This window comes from Tamandua tetradactyla, chromosome 25 (assembly GCF_023851605.1).
Source record: "Tamandua tetradactyla isolate mTamTet1 chromosome 25, mTamTet1.pri, whole genome shotgun sequence".
NCBI lineage: Eukaryota > Metazoa > Chordata > Mammalia > Pilosa > Myrmecophagidae > Tamandua > Tamandua tetradactyla.
In genome coordinates this window covers 23,487,018-23,500,781 of record NC_135351.1, presented here as the reverse complement: position 1 = coordinate 23,500,781, position 13,764 = coordinate 23,487,018, and the positions used below count along the sequence as shown (strand labels likewise).

The 13,764-nt window shown below is 42.9% G+C and overlaps 1 protein-coding gene across 1 annotated transcript in view; it reads right to left on the bottom strand.

The window, feature by feature from the left end:
• The window catches only part of E2F3 (E2F transcription factor 3), a 77,903-nt gene extending 76,203 nt beyond the window's left edge, over window positions 1-1,700 (bottom strand). Inside the window, exon 1 of the mRNA XM_077143608.1 lies at window positions 750-1,700. Coding sequence (XP_076999723.1) covers window positions 750-1,136 — 387 coding nt within the window. The 5' untranslated portion in view covers window positions 1,137-1,700. The remainder of the gene's footprint in view (window positions 1-749) is intronic.
• Window positions 1,701-13,764: the final 12,064 nt, after the last annotated feature.

The following is a 13,764-nucleotide window of genomic DNA, read 5'->3' as shown; positions in this document are numbered from 1 at the left end:
TCAAGGGCAGGCCTGGGGCCGGCGGAGAAGGCCCGGTCCCTCCGGCCAAGCGGGCGCCGCCACCGCCAGGATGTGCCCAGGCCGGGACGCCAGCCTGCCGGCCCCTCACCTCAGACAGCCCGCAGCCCAGTCAGCCCCCGGCCTCCACTCCAGCTCCCATACCCTCAGTCCCCTCCGTCTCCTCGGGCCCCTTTGTTGCCCGGAGTTTCAGTCCCCAAAATGTCTAGCGCAGTCCGGCAGAACCCCTGCGCTCCTAACAAGCTTTAGAGACCCCAGGCCGCCCACGGGCCTCGGAGGCCTGCAGGGGGTGATCTCCCCAATAGGGCCCTGGCTCCCACACCCCCGGAGTCCCCACTCCCCAGTTCCCTACTCCCTCCCCCACCCCCTTCTCCATCCGGGGCGTGACCCCTTCCTACGCTCCGAGAAGAGGAAGCTTCGCTTTGGAGGGGAGGGAAGAGTGGGGGTAGGGAAAAGTGCAGAAAAAGAAGGAGGGGGGGCGCGAAAAGTTTTGGGAGTGTCTGAGGTGCTTGGAGCCCGGGCAATCCCCGCTGCCTTCCGGAGCCCCCCAACCATCCGGGTTTTGGGGGGACTCACACAAGCCTAACAATGCACTTAGAGTAGCCGCCGCCAAGGCCCACGCCGCTCCGCGATGCGCTCACCCCGGGAGGGCTTGCAGCGCGCCCCCACCCCGCACGGTGCAAGCCCACCTCCCGCCTGGGCCGGGGCCGGTGGGGTCAGGAGGGTATTACCGGAGGGCCGCTGCCGCCGCCGCTGCCGCCGCGTCCCAGCGCTGGTGGCTGCTGCACCAGCCCGGCTCTGCTGGAGGGTCCGTGCGGTGTGGTGTAGAGGAGGCTGCCCGCAGTCTGCTCCACGCCGGGGGCACTGGGGAGGAGGGGGCCGGCGGCGGTGCCGCTCTGGAGGGAGGAGGAACAGGAGGTGGTGGACGTGTTCGTGGTGAGGATCTGGAGATAGGTGCCCGGGGCGGCGGCGGCGGCGGTGGGGAAGCCCGGGCTGGCCAGCAGTGCCCTTTTGTCCATGGAAGCTGCAGCGGCGGCGGCGGCGACGACAGCCGCCCCCTCCCCACCCCCGGCGGTCACCAGGTACTGCTCCAGGGCGGGCTGGATCCCCTTTCTCATCTCTCGCTCCTGCTCTTTTTATTGCTACGGTATATTAATGTATGATTTTCAATTTCTTTATTATTTGCAGCCGGAGTTTCCAAGTCTCTCCTCCTTCTCTCCTCCCCGCCCGGGCGCTTCCGAGCCCCCTCTCTCTCTTTTCTACTTATTTTTCCGCCACGCACGAGCCCCGGGGGCCAAAAATAATCGGGGCTCTGGAGAGAGAAGGGTCCGGGCCGCACGGATATCGGGCCCCGAGAGAGGATGAAGGCGTCGGGGGCGGCCGATGCAACGGATTGCGAGGCGGCGGCGGCAGCCCGGGTGCTGCGGCCGGCAGCTGAAAAATGGCTCCAGGAAGCTGCTGCTGACAATGAATGAAGGGATACGGTTTACGCGCCAAGGTCCTCCCGCGAAACTCGGATTTCCCGCCGGCTTTTCAAACCATATTTGCATGTCCCCGCCTCTCAACCCGCCGCGGACGGTTCCCACAGCCCATTGGGCCACTATCTCTTTACTTCAGTCCCAATCGTGGAGCAGGGCCGCGACGTGCTGGTTTCTATTGGTTGCCATGCATCATGGTTGCCGAGGCGACAGGGGCTCTATTTGCATAAGCCTCCCTGATTGGCTGAGAGTAAAGCAGGGTGCGTTTTTATTTAATGGGTGGGGCAAAACCATTCCTTCTCTCCCACGGAAGGCCACGCCTGGTTCAGGCTCTGCCCCCGCCCCGCCCATCGGCGGGGCTGGCGCTGCTGACCTGGACAGGAACTCCGCGGCCCCGCAGACTAGTGTCGATCCAGTCTAAGCACAAGTTTCGTTTTTGGAAATTGTTACAGCAATCAAGGGGACACTTTCGGGAACTCTCCTTCCTTTAGCCAGTCAGTGTAACAGATGAGCGACGCGGGAGATTCTCCCAAATACGTGCCAAAGGCAAGTTGGACCACGCGGACGATGCCTGGCAGGTGGAAACAGCCCTTTAAATCGTGGGCTTCTCCTTCCTGAAAACCAACCAATGCGGTGGCGAGAGCTGATCCCGAGGCCCAGGCTGACAGACAGAAGCATGTGGGCAGACAGAACCGTGGGGGCAGAGAAGGTTCGGCTGACGTGATTGCTTTTACCCTGTAGTTAAGATTCCAGATCATTCCTAGTAGCTTCATTATTAGCCTGGATTGGGTTTAATTAAAAATTAACTCCGAATGTTTTATCACTGAAATCTTACCACGAGCACTGGTTCCCCACCCCACCCCCGCTGCCCGGCCCCGGTCCCAAAGCACCTAGGGCAGCTAATCAGGGTAAGGTAAAATTGACCTGCGAACTTTTAATCCGCCAAGCAATAATCCCAAGAATAATCACACTTCCCACGGTAACCTCGTGCTCCCCAACGCTGGGCGCCGGCACTTTGCAGTGTTTACGTCCTTGGTGTCCTAAGAAATTCGGTCTCAAAGCGACCACTTATTCCAAAGAATCTTGAAAACTTTTTTTAAAAGATTAAATTAGAAATTGTCATCAGAAAAAAATATTATTAAATTATTGTCAAACCGACTTGGGCATTGATGCAATTAATCGTGAAGTTTTTTTTCACTAATCGTCGATTTTTTAATTGAAGATTGCTCCTGTGAGACAGAGGACAAGGGACCCCTGCAGGAATATGAGGAAAGATGTATTTGTAGGTCATCATTTACAGTTCCAATCACAGAGAATTGTGCAAATCAGGTAGCAGTGGAGTGCTCACCAGGTGATGAGGGTTGAAATACTTGGCATCCTTCCACAAGACTTTATTATTATTATTATTATTAATTTCCAAAAACTCATTTACTCAGCTTCTTAGGAAAGGCCTTACAAGATATGTCAGTTCAGGCTAGGACTCCTTAATACTTTAGTCCTGTTATCTTGACTGAAACAGGATGAGCTTAAAGTACTGTTAAGCCTTGCACCAGGCTCAGAAATACTTCAGACTTTGATTCAAGCTAGTTAACGATCCATGGCCTAGTACCCAAACATTTGTTGACACACCATGATAGAGTTGACACTACCTTTAGGACAGATTAGGTGGTACTTAAAGGGTATCAATTCCTGGTTGAGCTTGAGGCAAAATATATTAGCTTCTTCCTTTTTCATGTTCCATCAAGGTTGCTGTCCACTGTGGGTCACTATAGAAGAAACTAGTACTTGTATATTACCACCTGCAGAACATCACTGGCAGAATTTAGTGGTGGTAGTGGGGACAGTAGGGTGGTTGCCACTCACCGTCATTATAAACCCACATCTTAAGATACAGACAAGACTGGAACCATACCCAAAATCCCCACTTAAACACCCTGATGACAGTAAGATGAATATGATACGACCACAAGAAAGCAAGTGTTCGTATCCCAGATCCACATCTGTACTTCTAGTTTGAAAGGTTGGAAAGTTATATTTTCATTTTAGCCAAGTTATACTGTTTTAATAGAGGGTAACTGGTAGAGAAAATAATGTTTTGACATGTCTTCTGAACCAGGATGAGGACGCAGAGAGAAGGGTTGAAAGAAGAAGGTGTTGGAAGGTAAGATGCTACAATTCAATGAGGCTACTAATTTGTGGAGAGGCAGCATGTTTAAGTAAAAAGACAATGGCTATGGAGTCAGACTGATCTAGGTTTGAGTTCTGACTCTGCCACTTGCTAGCTATAAGGCTTCAGAAAAAGTATTTAATCTTTAAGAGCCTCGGTTTTCTCATATGTTAAGTGGGAACAATATTTCCTGTCTTGGTGAGGGTATGGTGAAAAGATGCAGTAATAAATATAAGGTGCTTGGCATACAGCAGGTTCTCAATAAGTGGTAGCTATTAGGAATCTACTTATTTTTGAGATAGTGCTTTGCAGTTCTTTGTAGTTCAATCTGGCTCCCACCTCTAATCTTCCTGGGTCTCCCTGATCTACTTGGGGCACTTTAGCACTGTCACAGACTAGGAGCACAATTTTATCTTGGTTAGTAGGGATTATGGAATCCTGATTCAGAGGTTAAAGGCAATAACCTAAAGTCATCTCTGCTGCTCATCCACTCTGACCTGCTCAACTGTTAGTGTTACTTCCTCACTCTGCCTTGAAGTTGAGTTACTGTAGTTCTAGAACTAGACTACTCTTGCCGATCAACATCCTGCTGTCCCTTGCTCTGACAGTTGTCCCAGATTGGTTGCATAGTGGCTCCAAAAAAGATGTCCAAATCCTAATCTCCAGAACCTGTGAATGGGACCTTATTTGGAAAAAGGGTCTTTGCAGATATAATTAAGAATATTAAGATGAGCTTATCTTGGATTATCTAGCTGGGCCCTAAATCCAAAGACTAGGGTCCTTATAACAGACACAAAGAGGAGGGACAGACAGGAGAAGTCCACGTGGAGATGGAGGCAGAGATGGGAATAAGTAGCCACAAGCCAAGGAATGCCAATTTCCAGAAGCTGGAAGAGACAAGGAAAAAAGTCTCTCCTAGAGCCTCTAGAAAGAGTACAGCCTTCCTGACACCTTGATTGAAGTTTTCTGTCCTCCAGAACTGAGACAATAAATTTCTGGTTTTTTTAAGCCACCCAGTTTGTGGTAATTTGTTATAGCAGCCCTAGCAAACTAATACAGCCTATTAGCCTGCTAACTGAATCTTCAAACCTCTCAACTCCTACTCATCTTGTTCTCCTTTCCTGCCAAGATGCCACCCCTTGCTGCACACTCAGTGATACTACTTTCCAACTTATGACCATGCAATCTCTGCCCTATAAATTGGCTTCTAGGGCAACCAAGGCATACAAAACTCTCTTGTATGTAGTATCTACTAAGCAACTCATGTGACCATTGTTAGCATAAGTATTTATTTACACTGTAGTGTGACTGCAAATTGCTTCTTTTACTAAAGCTCTTCCTGCTCAGTTAACAAGTAATGTGATTTAGGCAAAACATACTGAATGGAAAAGAAAGGCATCATCTCAAAGGTTTGTGTCTCTTTACCTTTCTTTTATTTTTTCCTTTTTAAAATATGTTTTTTTCTTTTTGCATGGGCAGGCACCAGGAATCGAACCCAGGTCTCTGGCACGGCAGGTGAGAACTCTGCCTGCTGAGCCACCATGGCCCACCCTAAAATGTGTTTTTATTGTAACATAAAATACAAATATAGAAAAGTAAATCAAACAGATGTATAGCCTAATGAATTATTAAAAGGCAAACACCCTTGTAATCACTACTCAGGTCAAAAACAGAATTTTGCCCCCCATCCCTGAAGTTCCTTTCATTGGCCCCATCCTGATCTCAACTCCCCCCTACCACCCACCATAAATCACTGTTAGCCTAACTTTTTTAGTCATCATTTCCTTGTGGTTCTTTAAAGTTTCATCACACAAATAGACATCTCTAGATATGAAAGTTTAGTCTTGCCCATTTCTAAAAACTTGATATGTCTTTTAAGTTTCTTTGAATCTATGGTTCCTCATCTATCACTTACATTTACCTTATAATTTATCTTGAAGAATGTACTGGGTTGAATGTTGGTCCCTCAAAAGATATGTCCATCAATATCTTAGAAAACTAAAGATGGGATATCATATCATACGATGGTATGATACATACTAATACCATACCATGGGTGGGCTTAAAGAAAGGCTATTTATTGGCTCACAGTTCTGAGGGTAGGACAAGTCCAAAATTAAGATGTCCACAAAATGATGCTTTGTTCCAAAAGACCATGCGCATTCTAGCACTAGTTGCTGGTGATCCTTGGTCCTTTGTTTCTCTGTCATAGAGCAATGCACATGGTGGCACTTTCTCCTTTCTCTTCTGGAGTCCATTGACTTCCAGCTTCTGGCTGCTCTCTAGAGTGACAGGCTCAAGACTCATACTGACTCAGCTGTGCCACACCTTAAACGAAATGAACTCTTCAAAAGGTTCTATTTATAAATGGGTCCAAACTCACCTGAGCAGAGGTTGGGCCCTGATCATGCCCTTTTGGGGGGGAAATAAGTCAATACCCAATAACCAGGAAGCTGTGAATGTGACCTTACTTGGAAAAAGTTTCTTTGCCATTTAATTCAGGTAAGGATCGTGAGACAAGATCAGCCTGGGCTGGGATGGACCTTAATCCACTGACAAATATCGATATAAGAAAAGAGTGGACAATAAACAGTACTTTAATAAACAGTACCAGCTACATCAAGTGAAGTTAGTAGTATACGTGTCCATGTCCCCTTATTGATTATAATCAATACCTAGCTGGAAGTTTTAAATCCCATCTGACAATCTATGTCATTTAGTCTTGACTTTTTTTTTTTTTCGCATGGGCAGGCACCCAGAATCAAACCTGGGTCTCTGGCATGGCGGGTGAGAATTCTGTCACTGAGCCACCATCGCACCGCCTCAATCTGTCATTTAACTAGGCATTTATTCCATTTACATTTATAGTAAGATATATTTCTACCATCTTATTTTGTGCTTCCTATTTGCTCTGCTTTTTCCTTGCTTTTTTCAATACTTTTATGTTTTTGGCTTTTTGTAAACATTTTTGTTGTGGTAAAATCTACTGTTTTAACCGTTAAATGTCATTAAGCACATTCACAATGTTGTGAGACCATCATCACTATTTCCAGGACTTTTTCATCATCCCAAACAAAACTGGGATAACTCACCATCCCTCTCTGCCCCCAGCCCATGATTACCTCTATTCTACTTTCTGTCTCTATGAATTTACCTATCCTAGATATCTCATATAAGTGGAATCATACAATATATATCCTTTTGTGCCTGGTTTATTTCAATAAACATAATGTCATTTTGTAGCATGTACCAGAACCTCATTGCTTTTTATGGCTGAATAATATTCCATTGTACGTATATACCACATTTTGTTTGTCCATTCATCTGCTGATGAACATTTAGTTTGTTTCCACCTTTTGCCTATTGCGAATAATGCTGCTATGAACATTGGTATATAAGTATCCCTGCTTTCAATTCTTTGGGGTATATACCTAGGATTGAAATTGCTGGGTCATGTGATAATTCTGTGTTTAACTTTTTAAAGAACCATCAAAATGTTTTCCACAGTGGTTGTACCATTTTACATTCTTACCAGCAATACACAAGGGTTTCAATTTCTCCAAATCCTTGTCAACACTTTTTACTCTTCATTTTTAATATAATAGATGTCTATTTTATGTTTTACTTTTAATTTATTGAATTTACATTATCTCCTTTTCTCTACTGTTTTGAAGCATACATTCTATTTCTTTAATTTAGTGGGTATAGTTAAAATTTCAACCTACAGGCTTTATTTAATAAAGTCAAAGAGTAATTCATATCTCTACTATCCTCTTGAGTGTGACTGGAATCTTTTAAACATGATTATTCTCTCCTATCTCATATGTTGCTGTGTTCCAGGATTATACTTCCACATTGTTTTGTTTTCTCAAATTAGTTATTCTTCTTGTTGTTTTTAAAAATTCATGCTTGTTTAGACTTACCTACTTGTTTATCAATGTCTGTGATCACCATTCTTTCTTGCATCCTGAATCTTTCTGTGATTATTTTCCTTTAGCCTGAAGGATATCCCTTAGTAATAGCTTTCTCTATAGGGCTCTGGAATTCATAAATTCTCACCATCTTTGTTTGCCTGGAAAAAATTTTTTATTTCACCCTCACTCTCAAGTAATAGCTAACTAGAAATAGAATTTTAGGTTGACTATTATTCACAGTAGCTTGAAAATATTATTCTCTTCCTCCCCCCAGAGAACCTCTTTTGTTGCTCAAATGTGGCCTCTCACTAAAGCAAAAAATGTTTATTTGTTACAAAATTTATATTTTGACTAGTGCATTTCCTAATATAACTTATGTAGATAGTTTGATTGAACACCATAAGTACTTGGAATCTCAGGTAGGACATGAGATTTTGTTGGTTTGCCCAGAGTGATGCCCTGATGAATCCCAGAGTGATTCGATCAGTGAGTGGAAAAGTATTTGCAAGCCCCCTTGGGGGAATGGTGAGAATGGGGAGAAATTCAACTTCCCCAAGTTGAATTCTTGATATTCTCACAAGCAGTGTGGACAACCAAAGCTATGGGCTGAGCCCCCCAGTCTTGGGATTTGTTCATATGAAACTTAACCCCACAAAGGATAGGTCAAGTCTACTTAAAATTTAGGCCTAAGGGTCACCCCCAAGAGAGCCTCTTTTGTTGCTTGGATGTGGCCTCTCTCTCCAGCCAACACGACAAGAAGTCTCACCACCCTCCCCCTCTCTATGTGGGACATGACTCCCAGGGGTGTAGACCTTCCTGGCAATGTGGGACAGAGATCCTAGAATGAGCTGAGTGAGACTCAGCATCAAGGGATTGAGGAAAACCCTAGAATGAGCTGAGACTTAGCATCAAGGGATTGAGAAAAATTTCTCTACCAAAAGGGGGAAGAGTGAAATAAGACAAAGTGTCAATGGCTGAGAGATTCCAAACAGAGTCGAGAGGTTATCCTGGAAGTTATTCTTATGCATCAAGTAGTTATCATCTTGTTATTCAAGATGTAATGGAGAGGCTGGAGGGAACTGCCTGAAAATGCAGAGCTGTCTTCCAGTAGCCATGTTTCTTGAGGATGATTGAATAATGATATAGCTGTCACAATGTTACTGTGTGATTGTGAAAACCTTGTGTCTGATGCTCCTCTTATCTACCTTGTCAACAAAGGAGTAGAACATATGGAATAAAAATAAATAATAGGGGGAACAAATTCTAAAAGAAATTGTTTGAAATGCTAGTGATCAATGAAAGCGAGGGGTAAGGGGTATGGTAGGTATAATCTTTTTTTTTTCTTTCCTGTGTTCGTTTTATTTCTTTTTCTGAATTAATGCAAATGTTCTAAGAAATGATGAATATGCAACTAAGTGATGATATTGTGAATTACTGATTATATATGTTGATGTTTTATTTGGTTTCTTAATTTTTTAATTAATAAATAAATTTTTTTTTAAAGTGGAGAAACACAGAGAAGAAGGGCATGTGAAGATATAGACAAAGATGGAAGTGATGTGTCTACAAGTCAAGGAACACCAAGGATTGCTGGCAGTTACCAGAAGCCAGGAAAAATGTATGGAGCCAATTCTCCCTCAGAGCTTCCAGAAGGAACCAACTCTGATGACACCTGGACTTTGGACTTCCTGCCTCCAGATCTGTGGGAGAATGAATTTCTGTTGCTTTCAGCCACCCAGTTTGCAGCAATTTGTTATGGCAGCCCTAGGAAGCTACTACAAAGAACTTGGGCCATTTAACTTCTCAGTCCGGATTTGCAGATTGCACACTCATGTGCCATTCACGATGTTCCTCTCGCCTACATTTCCCTGCAAATTGGCAGCTGGATCCCCAGTCTGGGTTGGCCTCAGGTTTGGCTCCTCTGATAAGACTATTAGAAGACACATAACATCTGGTGTCCCTTCGTCTGTGATCTCAGCAGTCACTGATGTTCTTTTTTTTTTTTCCTATATTAGTTTTACATAATAATTTTGTCCTCAATACTTTTCTCTTGCTCATTTTTACTTGAAATTAGTTTTCTCAAGCTTTCAGAAGGAGATGGGTATGCAAAAACTTCTGACTTCCAGAGCAATCTCTTCTCTTGAATATGGGGATTTCATGAATATGGAGAGTTACTTTCTGAGATTTCCTGACTGAGCCTCCCTAAACTGTCCACTTTGTTCTAATATAGACCTTCCCTGGTGTTCCTTATCCTTGTCCCCATCAACTCTGATTCCACTCCCAGCAATTTCTCCTCAGTGTGGGACCCTGTCTTAAAAGGGAGCCCTGGTGTCAGTTTTCAGAGTGAGTGAAGTTAGATGACTTCAGAAACTTCAGAGACCTTCCTCCTTACCTGCTACTGGTGGGGAAAAGCTGCTCCCAGTTTCAGCTGACATTCTCCCCACCCCAGTGAAGATATACCAGCTGTTTGGGATTCTCCTGCAGTCAGGTCCAACAGGCACTACCCCCATTCCTCATTCCTCATGTGCAGATGCTGATACCATGCAGCTTTTATGGCAGTCAGTAGTTTGCCCCCACTCATATTTTGGGATTCACGCAATATTGTCATCTAGTTTTGTTGTAAATATTGCCTATGGGTTTTGCTACCTAGATGTCCTTCTGTTTTCATGTAGGGATAAGGAGAGATTGAAGAAATATGCTGGCTCATTGCTATCCTCTGATTTACCTTTCCCTGCCTTTTCAACATTTATTTTGAACCCAATATATTGGGATTGTCATTGAAATGATATCATGAGAGCAGACATTTTGGCAAGCATAAAAGGAAAAGGAAAGCGTTTTCTTTCCAGATTCTCGGAGAGGAAGAGAAAAGTAAGTTGAAGATGAAAACTGGAGTTCAGGTAGTCAATTCACTTAGGCAATGATAAGAACAAGAGTTGGAACTGGAATAAGCAGGAAGCACACGCTACCTTTTCATATATGGTTGTCTGATTTTTACCTTCTTCTTGTGGGTTTTAAATAGGGAACATTGTTGGCAACATATCTTCAGTGGGCCTGTGGGTAGAAAATTACTTTTCTTTTTTTCCACGTTGGTTTCCTTGACAGCATTCTCATTCATTTCCAAGTCTACCACTCGGACCTTCTGGATCTCCTTCATGGCCTCCTTTTCTTCTTTACTCTTAAAAAAATCTCTCTCAGCCTATTCTCTCCCTGTTCTATACATTCTCCCTGGACCATCTTGGCCTTACCTACAATTTCAACCATAGTCTATGTAGCATTGTCCAACAGAATTTTCTATAGTGATGGAAATGTTCTATAATTCTGTGCTGTCCAATATGGTAGCCACCAGACATATGCGATGAATGAGTGCATGGAATGTGACCAATAAACTGAATTTTTAAATTCCATTTAATGTTAACTACATAGCTATATGTGAGTTAGTGCTATTGTATTGGACAGCATATATCTATGGACTACGACTTTTTCTATATACCCAAGCCAGTCATTTTTCCTGAGTTTAAAATACATGCTTCTACTAACATTTTCTTAACTCATGTGGTCCTTATTTCTTAGCTGAACTCTGCAGCAAACTGCAAGTTTTTCTCCTGATCTAAAGTTGCTATCAAATTCCAATCAACCCTACTGTCAAAATGATCCTGTCTCCTCTATCTCAGACACTTTAAATGGGTCTGACTATTTACCTGATGAATGAGATCAAATTTTCCAAAATGCAAACTGCAAATCCAATAAACTTCATCTTTCTGAGATTCCCTAATCCCTGCAGAATTAAGACCAAATTCCTTAGCCTGTAAAGTTTCAGTTTATCTCTCTAGCTTCATTTCACATCATTTTCTAACCAGCAACATGCACTCCACCCATACCAAACTACCTGGAATTTCTCAAATGCAGCATTCTCTGCCCCACTTCTATGACAGGCATATGCTGTCAGGTATGATGCCTGAAAATGTTACTAGTCTCCTGTTAATCTGTTAAACTATTCCTCATCTTTTCACACTGAGTTGGGGGAACATCTCCTCTGTGCAGCCTCCTCAGGTGATACCTCCTCCAGTTTTATTCATTTATCCATTAAATGTTTGTTGAATATCTAACTGTGCCAGGCTCCAATTTAGGACACAGACTTAAGCCTGCCATCATGAAGGTATAGGCTAGTAAACAGAGAATTATAATACTATGTAATAAGCACTGTAAGATGGAGCCACACAAGGTACTGTAAAAAGACTGCAGAAGGACTTCTATATGATGGTTTGAAACTGTCGTGTGCCCCTGAAAAGATCATGCTCTTAAAGCTAATCCATTCCTGTGGATGTAGACCTACTGTGGGTGTTTGATTAGGTTGTTTCAGTTGAAGCATGCTCCAGGTGGGTCTTAATTCCCTTACTGGCATCCTTTTATAAGAGATGAAATTCAGAGAAGCTTAGAGAGAAGGATACACAGAAACTAAGAGAGACAAGCTAAAAGAGAAAAACATGCAGAAGCTCAAAGAGGAAGCCACTGAAGGCAGAAGCTGCAAGCAAAAAAAAAAAAAAAAAAAAAAAAAAAAAAACCCAGGAGAGAAAGGAGAGACCAGCAGGGGCACCAGTGCCTTCCCATGTGGTAGAGGAGCTAAGGATGCTGGCAGCCTGTCTTCAGAGTCCAGGTATCATCCTGTTTATGCCTTGATTTAGAAATATTCATGGCTTCAGAATTGTAAACTTATAAGTTAAAAAATCCCCATTGTATGTAAAAGTTGCACGCCCTATGTTTTCTTTTCAAAAACCTAAAACCTTTTGATGATTCCTAGGCTAGACAAGTCCTGAAAGCGAGAGGTGCCAGTGTCTCCAAGAATATACCAGTTCCATCTCCCTGTCCCAAACTGTCTATACCCCTTTTCAACATGAAAAGTTAACATGGGAATAGCCCAAATAGCCCTAAAGTTTAGGAGAAGGATCAAAGGAGAAAGAGGAGCTATAACAGAAAAGATAGGATTTAATAAATGAGCATGACTACTGAATCATTATATTGATGTTTCTTTTAGTCTTTAGTGTCTTGGAGCAGCTAGAAGGAAAAACCTAAAATTGTGGAACTGTAACCCCTACTGTACTTTGAAATCTGTTCTATAACTACTGGTTAAAACTTTGAAATTTATTGATTTTTGTGTGTATATGTTATATTTCACAATAAAAAACAGACAATACACATAAGAAATGATGCATAGATATGACATTACAGTACATATGTTCAATGATATTTCATGATAAGTTCAACGTATTGTCCCTCATTAGCAATGTATAGTTGAATGAGCTGTGCAAAACTGGAAGAAACATGATACTTTAATGCAGTATTTCCATCAGTACCTGCATGGACATCTGAAATACAAAAGTTGAATCAGAAAAAAAAAAAAGTCCCCATCGTAAAAGCCAACCCATTTCTGGTATATTGCATTTCATCAGCTTTAGCAAACTAAAACAGATACCTAACCCAGACTTGGGAAAAGAGTTTAGGAAAGGCTCCTGGAGGACATAAAGGGTAGAAGAATGAGTAAGAATTATCCAGGCAATATAGGATGGGAGCAATGAACATGAAGTTCATGGTTTGTTGGAGGAAATGACAGTAGTTCACAGGGGATTGTGAAAAACTTTGTAAACAATAATCAAGATATTTGGATTTTATCCTGAGGGTAAAGAGAAGCCATTGAGAAGTTTTATAAAGATGTATGACATGGTTGGATTTGTTCTCAGAAAGATCCTTCTGGCTGTAGGATGGAGGATGTATTGCGGAGGGCAGTACTATGGCAATTATCTAGAGCAGGGGTGGGCAAACTATGGTCTGCGAGCCAATTCTGGCCCACCATCTGTTTTTGTGCAGCCTGCAATCTAAGAAGGGTTTTACATTTTTCACATTTTTAAATAGGTGAAAAAAAGCAAAAAAAAAGACTATTCTGGGACACATAAAAATGGAATGAAATTCAAATTTCAGGGTCAATAAATAAAGTTTTATTGGAGCACAGTCATGCACATTTTTTTACATATTGTCTATGGCCACTTCCATGCTACAGCTGCAGAGTAGTTGTCACAGAGACAGTGGGGCTCCCAAAGCCTAAATTATTTACCTCTGGCTCTTTACAGAAAAAGGTTGCAGGACACTCGCAAATGCTACAAATGTTATCCACTTTATGGTAGTGCTCAGCAAC